At 38.6% G+C, this 17,525-nt stretch overlaps 1 protein-coding gene across 2 annotated transcripts in view; it reads right to left on the bottom strand.

The window, feature by feature from the left end:
* LOC126471426 (guanine nucleotide-releasing factor 2) overlaps positions 1-17,525 on the bottom strand; it is a 396,113-nt gene that overhangs the window by 103,561 nt on the left and 275,027 nt on the right. For both annotated transcript variants that reach the window (XM_050099570.1, XM_050099569.1), the window contains exon 9: positions 9,432-9,720. In XM_050099570.1, coding sequence (XP_049955527.1) covers positions 9,432-9,720 — 289 coding nt within the window. The remainder of the gene's footprint in view (positions 1-9,431; positions 9,721-17,525) is intronic.

The raw sequence follows: 17,525 nt of genomic DNA, 5'->3' as shown, positions 1-17,525 counted from the left end.
ACTACTTACACTTCTACAGGCACCATATTAAAGATGTCTTATGGGCAGCACCTGGTAGTCAATACCAACACTCCAATCTGGAGACTGCCAGCTTAGGAGCTAACCTCAAGCTGAAAGCCTTCCATCATGAAGCAACTCTTTGACTTTGGTCTAACAGAGCTCTGGTGCTAGGACTTTGGAATTCACCAGCTTCTTACCATATTAGTGTTACAGGACAGTGATTAAAAAGAGTGGTCCTCTTTCTGACACAGATTTTTGCCTGTGTTATGTTCAGTGAACTTGGTTTGTCACACACAACTAATATAAACCTTTCACAGATCACTCGCAAGCGGGCAATGGACAGTTTATTGTGCTAACAAGTGTTGTGTCTTTTTCTGGTGACTTAATTACTTGCAACCCACAGAGCATTGTGATATTTTATGCTGTTTACAATAGATGTTTTCTTTTTCCTTGTCTACTGGCAGCCAGTTCTTGCTTATCAAGGCCTAGTCCAGACACTTCAGCCCACACAAATGACTGGCTCGCAGATCAGTTGTTTTCATTGTGGATGAACAATGGAAGAAGTACACTGACAAAAACCAAAGAAACTATCTGGAAGATTAGAAGTATGTGCCAAACATTGTCTGAAGCTGTGAAGGCAGGTCATGAATCGCATGAACACCTCCTCAACTGATAAGGCCATTATCTGCAAAAGGCAAGGTTCTGGGTTTGAGTCCCAGTCTGACACAAAGTTTTAATCTGCCAGGAAGTTTCAAAACAGCCCACATTCCACTGCAAAGTGCACGATTTATTCTGAAAAAACAGAAGACTTTGAATAAACTGCAAGCAACACTAATATTTGGCTCACAAATGTTCCACACAACATGTTAGATGAAGAGTTACTAGCTTATCGAACTAATTAAATAGATGTGTCGCTAATGTGGGGCTCAGGTGTGGGGGGGGGGGGGGGGGTGGGGGGGACAACTTGAGGTCTTTTGTTTGTAATGACGGTATTTAGCTGTTGTCACATAACTGATAATTAAGCGACAGTAATTCAAAAATTGGGAGTAACTTACCGAACACCCTGTGGTGCTACAAAATCAGTCCACTCATCTCAGAAGAGAGGATCTGACCAGCAGAGGAGAGGGATGAGCTTTTACTCAGCTGGATGAAGCATGTGCTGCCATCCTGAAATCCGCTTTATGCATTCTAGCAATTAATAATGCAGTCACCTTTTGTCTCTTGCAATCATGTGTACCAGGTAGCTGTCTATTTCAGTGTTACAACAGACTTTTGAAGGATGTGGGGTTGGGGTTGTTTTGGGGAGAAGACCAGACAGCGAGGTCATCGGTCTCATCGGATTTGGGAAGGACGGGGAAGGAAGTCGGCCGTGCCCTTTCAAATGAACCATCCCGGCATTTGCCTACAGCAATTTAGGGAAATCACGGAAAACCTAAATCAGGATGGCTGGACGCGGGATTGAACCGTCGTCCTCCCGAATGCGAGTCAGGTGTGCTAGCCACTCTGCCACCTCACTCGGTAAAGGATGTGGCAGACTGCATTTGCACCAGCTTTTATTTCACACTGGGTATTTTAAGCACACGCTATGCACCTCCTTAACAATGATATAAACGGATCCGAGAATGGCATCAGGTCACAGGCCAAAATTTACAAATAAATACACTGTTTCTCATGAATCTGGTCATTCTCATCAGAAACGGTTGTGCTGTGACAATTAGAGAAAGGCTTATCAGTGACTGGTGTATATCTATTTTTAAATGCACTTATTCAATTGTGCACTCTTCTTTCACTAACGCCGCTGTCTAGATACCTTCCAACATCCTTCAAAGAATTTCTTGATATTTTATCTTATTATTGTTCATTCTTTTTCTACAGTGTACACAGCAATGGATGTTGCAATTTTATTTCAAATATTCCTCATTATGCAGGTGATGTCATCTACCGAGATACATCAGCACCCCTGCAAACCATGTACAAGGGCTGGACAAAATATAGAAACATGCGAGAAATGTGAGCTTGAACATAAATGTAGATGCTAGCCAGGCCTGAACGTTGTGCTGCTGTATCTGACCATGAATGGCACCTGTGCAATGTTCTCAATACACTGCAAGTGTTAGTTGTGGCCAGAAACATGTTCTGTGTAGTTGTGAGTACATTATGTCAGAGCTAAGTGAATTAAAACATGGGCAAATTATCAGTGCTCATATGGTGAGTGCTTCTATTACCACGGAAGCTGAAGTGTTTGGTGTTTCAAGAGGCACCATACCAAAGATTTATACCTCATACACAGGAAGCAGAAAAACATCTGCCACTAAGTCACAATGGGGACAAATGTTTCTGCTGAGTGATCATGATGAACTGTCATTGAAGAGGCTTGTAATGAAAAATAAGAGGACGTCATCTGCGAAACTCACTGCAGAACTGTATGTCACCCTCATGAACTCTGGCAGCACCAAAATAACATGAAGGGAGCTCCATATGTAGGGAACTGCAAGGCCAGCTGGAATTCCAAAACCACTCTTCAGAGATGCAAATGTCCATAACAAGAAAACATGGTGCTGAAGCTGTAAAATATGGACTATGGGGCAATGGAAGAATGGCACTTGGTCAGATGGTTCTTGTTTCACACTGCTTTCAACTTCTGGCCAAGTTTACACACCAAGAATGAAACAGGGTGGAAGTTCAGTGATGATTTGGACTGCCATATAATGCTATCCCATTGGCCACATGGTTACTCTGCAAGGTCGCATTACTGTCAAGGATTACATGACCATTTTGGTCGATCAAGTCCATCCCATGGTACATGTTTGTTCCCCAGTGGTGATGCTGTGTTTCAAGACGACCCTGTTCATGCAGTTCAGATCATCCAGGACTCATTCTGTAAGCATACGAATGAAGTGTCACATCTCCCCTAGCCACAACGGTCACCAGATATCAACATTACTGTGCCTTCATAGTCTGTATAGGAAAGAGGGAAGTGTGACTGCTATCCACCCCCATAATTTCCACCTGAACTTGCCAGTATTTCACAGGAAAACTGTACAGGACCTTTATTTATCCATTCTGAGATGGCTGAAAGCCAACAGTTTTTCTACATAATGTTAGGCATGGTAATTATTGTGGTTTTGGTGTTTCCAAATGTTTGTCCAACCCCTGTATTTTTCTCTCAGTAGAGTTTGAAGCACCTGGAGTGTCCACTTTGAATTGTAATATAATGTTGCAAAAAGGAACAGCAGATGCAGGACCTGTCAAATACATTATTTAGTAAATACACATTCATAGAAACAACAACAGAATCAATAATTTGTATGGGCCAAATTTTTTCTGAACTTATTTAAACATTGAGACAAAGCAATGACAGACAAGCCAGTCAGTCTGGATGTGAATTCAAATCATTTTCTATAGACAAGGTGATCAGAAACAGTCAGAAAAGCTTGTAAAAGCATTGCAGAGTAGGGTATGCCGAGAAATAATTGTTAAGGAAAAAATTTGATACATTGCACTGTTTCAGAGTTAATTAGTATTGAAGTTAGCCAATCAGGGCATTGTGCATGCAAATTCAAGTGGCCTGCCAGATACAATTGATACCAGTTGTTCTCCCAGAGTAAATGACAGTGCAAGAAACTGCTCTGCCTTTGGCTTGTATTCAATCCTTACTACCATCCCATATCCAATCTCCGACTTGCTCTGTTGTTCAGTTTTAAGAAACAAAACAAAGAACACATTAAGTGACAGTGTATCTGGTGCGCCACTTAAATTTGTGCAAGCAATGGCCTGATTTGCTAATTTCAATGCTAATTAAATAGGAAACAGCACAGCATATCGAATTTCTCTCTTAAAATTATTTCTCCGTGAAACGTACCATGCAACACCATTAAAACTTTTCAGACTATTTCTGTCCACACTGTATATCGAAGGAAATGAAGATGTGGCTAACTTGTTAATATAACAAGTTTACTGTATTCAGAAAAGTTTACATATCCTTGTCAGAAAAATTTGGAGAGTTTAACATGGAAATTAGAAAGAACTTAAACTGAAACTGAATAACATTTACAGGCATTATCAGGCATTACACTTGTATTGGAGCGGATTTGCTGTAAAGTATAACATCAATCAGAATAGTACTTCAGCAGAACAAAATAAAAGAACCCAATGACACATAAATGCATTAAGAGGAAGAGAGAAGAGTGACTGAAAACACACCTTCTGCAGGAAAGACCAGTTAGCTGTATTAACAGTAAACTCATGAGAAATTGAATTAGACACACCCACTTACTAGTGTCTAGCACTCTTCTTACCCATGTTGAAAGCATTGTGACCCAGACTCCACAAGAGACAGAAAGAGCTGGGGAGCCATCCTGATCCATAAAGCTCAACTGCTGCCTGTAACTCGTGCTGAACGGGTGGGGCTGGGTACAAGGCATAAAGATGACGCTCAATGGCACCCCTATATGCTCAATGGGGTTGAGATCAGGTGATCTGGAAGGAGATTCCAAAAGTACTCTAATGTCCTTTGGATCTCCCCACAAATCATTTCGACACAATTCACAGATGATGGGATGGTGCTTTGTTTTGCTGAAGGTACAAGTCACCTGCAAGGTGATGTACATGACTGGGCAGTAGACTCCTACATTGTTTGCCAGTGGCAGATGATGGCAGATATATCAAGAGCCATTTTTCAACTCACATGTACTTCGCCCTCACAATAATCAGCTTGCTTGACAAAACTATTAGTAACCCCAGTACGCAAGCAGAGATGACTCATTAAGCTTTTACAGATGGCACAGTTATTGAGTTACAGGCTCAACCTCACATGCACTGCCTCTATGTGAGCATAATGCAGTAGTAATAAGCAAGACATTTATGTTGCAGGCAGACATTGTATGTAAACATGGTTAAATGTAAGGATGTGACAGAGGCTAAAAGTGGCGATCGTGTTTTGCTGTGCCCACGGCCATATGGTGTGCGACGTTGATGGATTTGTTTGTGTTTCACAGCAGACTATTCAGCATGTCTACAAGCAGTGGTGTAACACATGTGGGCACAAAACATGACATCAGAATTGTGGTCAGAAAAAGATTCTGACTGGGAGGGACCGGAGATGAGTTTCATGGCTTGTGAGTCAAAGTGGCTTCCAAAACCAATAGGAAATGCTGCAGGCAGTGAATGAAGACCCATCTCACCCTGTTAGCAAAACACTGCTACGGTAATTATACACAATGAACATTTGGACTTGGGTATCTCACAAGAGGCCACTGCCCACACAGGTACATTAAGGGACGACAGCAAAATTCAATGGGTTATAAGAATATGTTACTGTTTTTCTGAGCACTCACCCACACTATCACATTATGCGTGCCCTGCAAAAGCACCTGACTTGAACCCCATAGAACATCAGGGGGACATGATGGAATAGTGGGTAAAACACTAACATCAGGATCTTTGCAATTTGATGGAATTAAGAGATCAAATTCTCAGCAAATAGTTTAACCTGGATATGACATATCTGCACAACCTTGTGGACTCATTTCCTAACTGAATCCAGACAGTTATCAAGACCATGGGCAGAATTATACGATAGTAAATGATGTTTGTAACTATTTTCCTAGGGGTGACTAACTTTTTTTTTTTCAGTGAATTCATGTCCACAAATTGCATGAACTGTGGCCTCCTGGTGAGTTAGATGCATTACCTTATATTGTTTATGATTTACATATACTTTGCCCTTGGCAATACTAACACGTACTGTGATTCATCAATCTAAATGCGGTTTCTCCAGGCTATGAGCACTCAGTGTCAACGTTTCTGTGGCCATACTAATCTTTGTACCATAATCATGCTTCTGACACTGTACCACACAAGCAGCTTGTAGTGAAATTGCGTGCTTATGGAATATCGTCTCAGTTATGTGACTGGATTTGTGATTTTCTGTCAGAGAGGTCACAGTTCGTAGTAACTGACGGAAAGTCATCGAGTAAAACAGAAGTGATTTCAGGCATTCCCCAAGGTAATGTTGTAGGCCCTTTGCTCTTCCTTATCTATATAAACCATTTGGGAGACAATCTGAGCAGCCGTCTTAGGTTGTTTGTAGATGAAGCTGTCATTCATTGACTAATAAAGTCATCAGGAGATCAAAACAAATTGCAAAATGATTTAGAAAAGATATCTGAATGGTGCGAAAATTGGCAGTTGATCCTAAATAATGAAAAGTGTGATGTCATCCACATGAGTACTAAAAGGAATCTGTTAAATGTCAGTTACACGATAAATCAGTCAAATCTCAAGGCTGTAAATTCAACTAAATACTTAGGAATTACAATTATGAACAACTTAAATTGGAAGGAACACAAAGAAAATGTTGTGGGGAAGGCTAACCAAAGACTGTTTTATTGGCAGGACACTTAGAAAATGTAACAGATTTACTAAGGAGACTGCCTACACTATGTTTGTATGTCCTCTTTTAGAAAACTGTTGCGCGGCATGAGATCCTTACCAGATACGATTGAGGGAGTACATCAAAAAAGTTCAAAGAAGAGCAGCATGTTTTGTACTATCGCAAAATATGGGAGAGAGTGTCACTGAAAGGATACAAAATTTGGGCTGGACATCATTAAAACAAAGGTATTTTTCGTTGTGATGGAATCTTTTCACAAAATTCTAATCACCAACTTTCTCCTCCAAATGCGGAAATATTTCGTTCACACTGACCTTCATAATGAAAAATGATCACCACAATAAAATAAGGGAAATCAGAGCTCGTATGGAAATATATAGGCGTTCGTTCTTTCCACGCACTCTGCGAGATTGGAATAACAGAGAACTGTGAAGGTGGTACGATGAAACCTCTGCCCGGCACTTAAATGTGATTTTCGGAATGTCCATGTGGATGTAGATGTAGAACAGAGAAGCTCATATGGGGCAGGCACTGGCTTCTATGCAGGACAGCAATGTGGTGGGTCCAGGAGGTATCAGTTATCATCGTTGTCGTCATCCTGGATTCTCACAATGCATCCTCGACACAGCGGCACGAGAAAATTACGCTGCTTACTTGAACTCGCATATGGAGAGTCTAATGTGTCAGGTGCCACCAATATGGTCACAGTCAAGTGTGTGGATTTCCCACACTGACCATCCTGCACAGCGGTCAGCACACGATCTAATGACGTAAATATCATGTGACAGGTGCAACTATTTCTTTCGTTGCAGTAATAGGAGCCCTCTCACCTCAACACAACTAATTCAATTACTCATGAGTGTATATTCGTTAGAATGGTATTTTAGCAGCTGCACGGCATAAACTGTAGATTAATAGTAACCACCACCAACATAAAATTATGTTACTGAACAACTGAGCAGCATATTACAGAACTAGTCTCTTCACATTTATAGTTCTCCTCTCTCTCATCACTATAAACTATTTCACTAGTACAAGATAGCTATTGATCCAGAGTCCACAGACAGACGCATAGCAAGTGCAGTTGAACAATGTATTTCCACTAATCAATCTAAACTTGCTAGTCCATATTCATAGTTAGATCAAAATGTTTTGTAATTTATCTCATTTTCTATTTTTCGGAATATAAATTATTTCATGCAAAGAAGCTCTTATTAAAAAACCAAAAAGCTATTGGTGAATACCCTTACCGAGTGGTAAGTATGTACATTTACAGTGACAGAATATGACAAACAATAACTTAAAATTGCAGCCAAAAGCACTACTTGTGAAAAGCCTGGAGGTACAAGTGGAAAAACAACTCAATTTAAACTATAACAACAAAAATTTGTTTCTCTGAAAGAATTTTAAAAACTCTACATTCAAACAAATTAACAACACAAAAAATTTCCTGATAACCACCAGTTCACAGTGGATGTTACAAGCTCTGTGTTAATGAAGTTTTTCTGAAAAGTAAGTTAACATATTTAGTCAACAATGAAGAAAAATTAATATTCACAGACACACAGCCATTGCCCCAGTCTCTTGACTGGAGCTGTTTATGCAGAATTTTTCACTAACAATGTAACAAGACATATACCAGCAGGCAAGGTTATTATTTTGTCATTCCGCAAAAAAGTGATGTGCCTTATTGTATTAGGAAAGGGAACCTAATAGCAAAAAAGAGTCCATCTTTTTCAAAATTATAAATGGACTCCGATACATTTTCCTCTAGGTTTTGTGTCAAGAAATTCAACTTCAGAGAAAAGATAGATAAAAATGCAAGTGGAACAAAATGGCATCTTCTCAGTGGGGGCAGTAATGAAGCAGAGATGACAAAGTGGAGGGACATTTGATTAAGAATACTCCATATGTGATTCCATGGTACAAAATATAATCACTGTAAAGCATCTATATTATACAAAACATAAATTTGTGTATTCCTCTTCTAATGCGTCAAACACAGAAAATCCCACTTGAATATGGTCTCAGGAGAAAACTATACAAAGGTATGTTCTTTACACAAATGATAGAACAAAAATTCAGTACTGTATGTTTATTAGACTACATTTTTACAGCTGAAGTCTAGTGTAATTGCTGTTTGCACTACCCAAAAATCAAATTATTATTTTAATACCAGAGAACACAAGAGAGATATGACATGAAAACATGACTGATGTTTGGCACTGTTTCAGCTGAACAGCATTAAGAGGATAAATATTATCTTACTTTTCAGAAAACTCTTATTCCCTTAACTATAAACACACCACCACATATAAGAAACAAAACACATGTACAAAGTAATGAACACTGATAATATTTCTACGTGCTATCCATACAAAATAAATGACAGTTGCTCTTTAATGTGTAACTTAAGAATAACTAAACTTCAACATAAACATAACAGGATGGTGATACAATCAATCACAAATGAAAATATTACAATATCTAAAAGCACATACCCGCACAAAACTTACCAGAGTATGCCACTGATTGGAACACTGAGAAACAAACATATTTAATTTAGTTCACTGCCCTGAGGAAAACTGAGGGCGTTGCCAAGATCAAAAAAAGGGGGTAAATAGTTATAACTACCGTAATACCAGCAACTACATTTGTATGAAACAAGTACCATTAAAAGAACACAAAGGACAGAGAATTCACAAACGCCCTTTATTGTCTACTGGTGATTATTTGTACGGTTTGCACAGTACAAGAAATATGATTATCAATGACCATATCTTTAGGCATTTTATGAGAATATTATAGCAATGAAACATAATGAAAAATGTGAAACTGAATGGCTCTGAAGGAAAGTTGGTAAAATTTCTTCGGCCGACAGATTTCATATGTTACTACTACATTAACCCCAAAATTACTAATAACGATTTTGTCCGATGGCACACAGAAGCATTATGAGTAGCCAGATAAAACACAACATGTGCTCAGATTAAACACATACTAGCTGTAACCACATCACCAACTACTATGTACTTACTGTGTCTCTTCTTTAATGGCAGAGGTGGAGGTTTCCCATCTGGACTACAGCAGCTGGACTGCTGTGCAGCATGGACAGGGCAGCCTGCCACAGCAGGTCGTTCTACTTCTGTGCTGACAGTTTCCCCTCCCCCTGGCACATTATCATATTGTGACAGCTGCCGATCACGCCTCCGTGTCGACTGACGGGTCTTCTGTGGCAGTGCTGGTGGGGAAGGACTACTTCCTTCACCTGATACTACACTTGTGTTTGAGAAGCTTGTTTCTGTTTTTGTGCTTGACTGGTGTACCTGCAGTTAGAAACTTAAAATTACTCTTTGAATTCATGACAACACAGAAATCGAAATCTGAAATGACTGTACCATACATCGACGATATGTAATGTAAACCCTCATAACTCCATCTGCCTGTGAAAACTCTTAATTCCAGTAACCAATAGCTCCATAAATGAAGAGAGATTTGAAGGTGCATGGGTCTCTCTCGTGTCATGTTAATACACTTATTTCTTTGATTGTTGTCATTACATACGTATTTTGTATGATTTGACAGTGAAGCACATAGTGTTTCTACATTCAACAACAGTGAAAAAGTGCGCATATGAGACAGTTCAGCACTCCCTCCCCCCCCCCCCCCCCCCCCCTCTGAAAATATAGAAAGTGTGAATAAAATATGTAGTTTTTATTCACTAATTTTTGAATTCTACCAAATTAAAAGTAACTACAGACTTTATCAGCAGACAGGATAGTGTTTGGTTCCACCCTCAGTCTGTTTGTTAGTTTCATTTTCCATGGACCATTTGCCCAATAAATTGTAATGATGTGAAACAAGTCATTTTACATTTAAATGAATAATAAATTTGTAAATATGGCTATATGATGACCATTTACAAGGTGGGTTTATTATTATTATTTCCTTCACTTTCTCAGACGTTAAGTCCGGTTAAAAATGGAGTGACACGGACCTTGATCAAGCGTCACTTCCTTTTTAACTGTACGGTATGTGTTATATTGCATTTAGGAACTTTCGGGTAATTGAACATGTATCAATAATTACGGATTTCTGTAGCTGTATATATATGTCTGGATGTAGCTGTATTGCATTGATGTACTGGTGGATATTGTGTGGTATGACTCCTGTAGTTGATAGTATAATTGTATATAAAAACAAAGATGAGGTGACTTACCGAACAAAAGCGCTGGCAGGTCGATAGACACACAAACAAACACAAACATACACACAAAATTCAAGCTTTCGCAACAAACTGTTGCCTCATCAGGAAAGAGGGAAGGAGAGGGGAAGACGAAAGGAAGTGGGTTTTAAGGGAAAGGGTAAGGAGTCATTCCAATCCCGGGAGCGGAAAGACTTACCTTAGGGGGAAAAAAGGACAGGTATACACTCGTACACACGCACATATGGATGGATATGTGCGTGTGTACGAGTGTATACCTGTCCTTTTTTCCCCCTAAGGTAAGTCTTTCCGCTCCCGGGATTGGAATGACTCCTTACCCTTTCCCTTAAAACCCACTTCCTTTCGTCTTCCCCTCTCCTTCCCTCTTTCCTGATGAGGCAACAGTTTGTTGCGAAAGCTTGAATTTTGTGTGTATGTTTGTGTTTGTTTGTGTGTCTATCGACCTGCCAGCGCTTTTGTTCGGTAAGTCACCTCATCTTTGTTTTTATATATAATTTTTCCCACGTGGAATGTTTCCTTCCATTATATTGATAGTATAATTGGTATGATGTCAACTTTATCCTGATGCCACATGTCTTTGACTTCCTCAGCCAGTTGGATGTATTTTTCAATTTTTTCTCCTGTTTTCTTTTGTATATTTGTTGTATTGGGTATAGATATTTCGATTAGTTGTGTTAATTTCTTCTTTTTATTGGTGAGTATGATGTCAGGTTTGTTATGTGGCGTTGTTTTATCTGTTATAATGGTTCTGTTCCAGTATAATTTGTATTCATCATTCTCCAGTACATTTTGTGGTGTATACTTGTATGTAGGAACGTGTTGTTTTAAAAGTTTATGTTGTAAGGCAAGCTGTTGATGTATTATTTTTGCGACATTGTCATGTCTTCTGGGGTATTCTGTATTTGCTAGTATTGTACATCCGCTTGTGATGTGATCTACTGTTTCTATTTGTTGTTTACAAAGTCTGCATTTATCCGTTGTGGTATTGGGATCTTTAATAATATGCTTGCTGTAATACCTGGTGTTTATTGTTTGATCCTGTATTGCAATCATGAATCCTTCTGTCTCACTGTATATATTGCCTTTTCTTAGCCATGTGTTGGATGCGTCTTGATCGATGTGTGGCTGTGTTAGATGATACGGGTGCTTGCCATGTAGTGTTTTCTTTTTCCAATTTACTTTCTTCATGTCTGTTGATGTTATGTGATCTAAAGGGTTGTAGAAGTGGTTATGAAATTGCAGTGGTGTAGCCGATGTATTTATATGAGTGATTGCCTTGTGTATTTTGCTAGTTTCTGCTCGTTCTAGAAAGAATTTTCTTAAATTGTCTACCTGTCCATAATGTAGGTTTTTTATGTCGATAAATCCCCTTCCTCCTTCCTTTCTGCTTAATGTGAATCTTTCTGTTGCTGAATGTATGTGATGTATTCTATATTTGTGGCATTGTGATCGTGTAAGTGTATTGAGTGCTTCTAGGTCTGTGTTACTCCATTTCACTACTCCAAATGAGTAGGTCAATATTGGTATGGCATAGGTATTTATAGCTTTTGTCTTGTTTCTTGCTGTCAATTCTGTTTTCAGTATTTTTGTTAGTCTTTGTCTATATTTTTCTTTTAGTTCTTCTTTGATATTTGTATTATCTATTCCTATTTTTTGCCTGTATCCTAGATATTTATAGGCATCCGTTTTTTCCATCGCTTCTATGCAGTCGCTGTGGTTATCCAATATGTAATCTTCTTGTTTAGTATGTTTTCCCTTGACTATGCTATTTTTCTTACATTTGTCTGTTCCAAAAGCCATACTTATATCATTGCTGAATCCTTCTGTTATCTTTAGTAATTGGTTGAGTTGTTGATTTGTTGCTGCCAGTAGTTTTAGATCATCCATGTATAGCAAATGTGTGATTTTGTGTGGGTATGTTCCAGTAATATTGTATCCATAATTTGTATTATTTAGCATGTTGGATAGTGGGTTCAGAGCAAGGCAGAACCAGAAAGGACTTAATGAGTCTCCTTGGTATATTCCACACTTAATCTGTATTGGCTGTGATGTGATATTATTTGAATTTGTTTGGATATTAAGTGTGGTTTTCCAATTTTTCATTACTATGTTTAGGAACTGTATCAATTTAGGATCTACTTTGTATATTTCCAATATTTGTAGTAACCATGAGTGGGGTACACTATCAAAAGCTTTTTGGTAATCAATGTATGCGTAGTGTAGCGACCTTTGTTTAGTTTTAGCTTGATATGTCACCTCTGCATCTATTATCAGTTGCTCTTTACATCCTCGTGCTCCTTTGCAACAGCCTTTTTGTTCTTCATTTATAATTTTGTTCTGTGTTGTATGTGTCATTAATTTCTGTTTAATGACTGAAGTTAATATTTTGTATATTGTTGGTAGGCATGTTATGGGGCGATATTTAGCTGGGTTCGCTGTGTCTGCTTGATCTTTAGGTTTCAGATATGTTATTCCGTGTGTAAGTGTATCAGGGAATGTGTATGGGTCTGCAATGTAACTGTTAAATAATTTAGTTAGATGTGAATGTGTTGAGGTGAACTTCTTTAACCAGAAATTTGCTATTTTATCATTTCCAGGGGCTTTCCAATTGTGAGTAGAATTAATTGCTTGGGTGACTTCATGTTGCAAAATTATCACTTCAGGCATTTGTGGTATCATCTTGTATGTGTCTGTTTCTGCTTGTATCCACCGTGCATGCCTGTTATGTTGTACCGGGTTTGACCATATGTTGCTCCAGAAGTGTTCCATGTCTGTTATGTTTGGTGGATTGTTTATTTTAATGTGTGTGTTATCTATTGTCTGGTAAAATTTCTTTTGGTTTGTGTTGAATGTTTGGTTTTGTTTCCTTCTATTTTCACTTTTTTTGTATCTTCTGAGTCGTTTGGCTAATGCTTGTAATTTCTGCTTCTTTTCGTCTAATTGCTCTGTCGCTTCTTGTTGTGAGACTTTACCTAACTTTTTTCATTTTTTTTCCGAGATTTCATTTCTTATAAATTGTGTTAGCTGTCCGATGTCTTTTCTCAGTTTTTCTATTTTGATCTGTAGCCTGTGTTGCCATGCTGGTTTTGTGGGTTTCTTCTGTGTGTTGGTTGGTTCTGATCTCTGCCTAGTGTGTATATTTAGTGTAGTGAGTGCTCCTATATAAACCAGTAGTTGTAACTCTTCCATAGTTGTGTTTTCATTTATTTTGTTGTGTATGATTGTGTTGATAGTTTTTATTGTTGTTTCGACTTGTGGGTTATTTGGTGGTCTACGCAAGAATGGTCTAATGTCTGTATTTGTGTCTTTGTATTCTATATATGTTAGCTGAAATTTTTCTTGTATATCTAACATCTGTGTCACTTCGTGTTCTATTTGTGCTTGTTCTGGTGGCTGTCTTAAGATTTCGTTTTCCTCTGATTGTTTAATTGGTGCATGTTGTTCTTTGTTTGTTTGCTCTGGGATGTTTGAGTCCATTACTGTATTTTCTTCTTCTTCTGATTGCACATTATTTTGTTCCAGTATTTGTTGTACTTGTTGTTTGATGTTTTCTAATTCTGACTGGGGTATCTTGTTATTTTTTATTATTACACGGATCTGATCAGCTAATCGTTGTTCTGTTAAAAATTTTAATTCTGGGTATCTGGTAATAAATGTTGTGTATACTTGTGATCTGTATCCAGTTGTGTTGGTTCCTAGGTTTGTTGCTTGGTAATAACAGAACATGAGGTGTCGATTAACTTCATCTGACCATCTCATCCTCTGTCTTTGTTTTCCTTCTAGGGTGGTTGCAGGAAGCATATCCTGCAAAACACCTCTATTTGGATTTAAATCATTTTCCAGTTGGCTAGCAGTGTCGTTACCATTGTGGGCGGGCATAGGGTTCAAGCGTCGTCCCCGACCATGACGGCGCTTGTCCGAGGCTTCTTTAGTTCTGTCCTGAACCAACTAATCACACTAAAAGGGGGGTTAGCCCTATTAGTGGTTTGTTCTTTTCGTCGCCTTTTACGACTGGCAGAACATACCGGAGGCCGATTCTTTTCCCGGGCCTCCACGGGGTTTATTATTATTATTATTATTATTATTATTATTAAAATATACAACCGTTAATCAGTTTTACACATTACAATAATACAAATTCTTCTACAGAACAGGTGGTGTTGCCACGAAGAATTTTTTGTTTGTTTTCAAATTTGACTTTGCTGTATAAAGACATTTTATATCACTGGGCAAGTGATCCAAAATAGTGGTTGCAGTATTGTGCACAGCTTTTTGTGTTAGACAACCTTTATGTGGAGTGGAATATGCAATGTCATTTTTTTTCTAGCACTGTAATTATTTAGATCACTGTTCCTTTTGAACTGCACTGTATTATTTACAACACACTTCATGAGGGAAGAAATGTACTGTGAAACACTAGTCAGAATTGCTAACTCTTTGAACAGACGACTTACATCCAAGATTGCTGTGGGTAAGCAACACATGTTATTCTTACAGCACATATTTGAGAAATGAAAACTTTCTTTCGAAAAGACGAGTTATCCCACAACATTATTCCATATGAATAAGAACCTGAAAATATAGCACCTATTTTTAGCAAAATTAGTATTTTTTTTTCTAAAAGTCACATCAAATTAATTTTGTTTACAAACAATTATAAGTACAAATTTAAAAGGTTGTTATGCTATCTGTGTGAAGACGAAGCCTTATAGTGTCGAAAGTGACTGTTCAAAAAATTGGTGACTTGTGAGTTTTTTGACTGGAATGTTTACTTTTGCAAGAACTTCAACAGCATTCTTCCAAAATGGTCTTTGCTTGTTTTCTTCTTTTGACTCTATTTAAGCGTTCAACAAATGATTGTTTATGTTGAGAAGCAGCACCATTTTCCTGTCTCTGATTTAATGTGTTTCTTGACACTATTTTTCTTTTCCTGCCCAATTTAATAATTACAAAACCTGTAGAGTATTGATTACAAGCTTTTGTGGTCTGTCATACTAGACGATACTTACTGTAGAAGAAGAAATGAAAATAACTCTATTAGCATGTTAGAGAGAGACTTTCAGGCCATACTATAGTGCAGGCGGAGGACACTATAAACTGGCCGGCAGCCACAAGTGCACACAAACTAGAATTTTGACCACCACAGAGAAGACGAGTGATGCAGGGAAATGCATTCTGTGAGGGCATTCAGTCTACACCTCTATTCTCTGAAACTTCCTGGCAGATTAAAACTGTGTGCCGGATTGAGAATCAAACTTGGGACCTTTGCCTTTCGCGGGCAAGTGCTCTACCAACTGAGCTACCCAAGCATGACTCACACCCCGTCCTCACAGCTTTAATTCCACGAGTACCTTGTCTCCTACCTTCGAAACTTCGCAGAAGTTCTCCTGCATACCTTGCAGATCTAGCACTCCAGGAAGAAAGGATATTGCGGAGACATGGCTTAGCCAGGATGTTTCCAGAATGTAATTTTCACTCTGCAGTGGAGTGTGCGCTCATATGAAACTTCCCATCAGATTAAAACTGTGTGCTGGACCGAGACTCGAACTCGGGACCTTTGACTTTCGCGGGTAAGTGCTCTACCAACTGAGTTACCCAAACACGACTCACACCCCGTCCTCACAGCTTTAATTCCGCCAGTCCTTTCTTCCAGGAGTGCTAGTTCTGCAAGGTATGCAGGAGAGCTTCTGCGAAGTTTGGAAGGTAGGAGACGAGGTACTGGCAGAATTAAAGCTGTGAGGATGGGGCACGAGTTGTGCTTGGGTAGCTCAGTTGGTAGAGCACTTGCCCGCAAAAGGCAAAGGTCCCGAGTTCGAGTCTTGGTCCGGCACACAGTTTTAATCTGCCAGGAAGTTTCATATCAGTGCACACTCCGTTGCAAAGTGAAAATTTCATTCTGAACCTCTATTCTCTGTTTCCAGGAAAGCATAACTTGATATGTACTCATAGGGATTGTTGACCACTTTTTGTGTTTTATGGTCGCAAATGAACCCCATGTTTCCTCATTGCTTTCAAAATAAGTAAAGGAAGGAAAGAGCAACACAGAACACAAAGCATTCGGTAACGGCTACTGCACATATGCTTGTCAATGTTGGCAGTGTCATAAACGAGGTTGTTGAAGCTCATCTCTACCAGTATTTGACACAAACACAGTTCAAAACACCTATATCCTAAAATTGCCACATTAAAGTGTCTATGCCATATTAACATTTCAACTATAGCTAACAGACGAAAGTATGGGTTTCTTTGGCCTAAGATTGTGGGTCCCAAGGTTGAGTGCTATATTGCACTATGTGGTACATATCTTAAATGGACCATTCAACTGCCTACCACTGGCTTGACACCAAAGCATTGAGCTCACTTGTAATTTTGAAAACAGGGTCTAACACACATTATATTTACAAATTTGGTTTCTCTAGATGATTTGCAATACCAGCAACTGAAAACTAAGTACAATTTTCAGTATTTACACGCAGAAAATAGAGCTATTTCAAACCATCTCTGATAAAATAGCTCATCTGGATACAGTTCCCTGTGAAATATCATTTATTAGGTAATTTCATGTTTTTGCATTTTGAGGCAGAATTTGAATATTCCATTTTTCGCAAATTGTGAACTGTGATTTTTTTCAGGTCCTTACATGTGACATTATTGAATGAAAATATGTCAACTTACTGATTTTTGTCTCCCCAACTAAGTTGTTTTAAGAGTTACAAAATTTGCATTGGACACACAAAAGTTTCTAAGTTTGAACCCTATTTACTATTTCTCACTGGTGTGGCACCTCTACATGTACAGAATTGACACACAGAGAGAGAGAGAGAGAGAGAGAGAGAGAGAGAGAGAGAGAGAGCATTTCCAGAAAACCAGTTGATACGTTTAAGATTTTTTTTTTTACCATTTATT

Source organism: Schistocerca serialis, chromosome 3 (assembly GCF_023864345.2).
Source record: "Schistocerca serialis cubense isolate TAMUIC-IGC-003099 chromosome 3, iqSchSeri2.2, whole genome shotgun sequence".
Taxonomy (NCBI): domain Eukaryota; kingdom Metazoa; phylum Arthropoda; class Insecta; order Orthoptera; family Acrididae; genus Schistocerca; species Schistocerca serialis.
The sequence above is the reverse complement of the archived record's forward strand: the minus strand, read 5'-3'. Positions and strand labels throughout refer to the sequence as shown.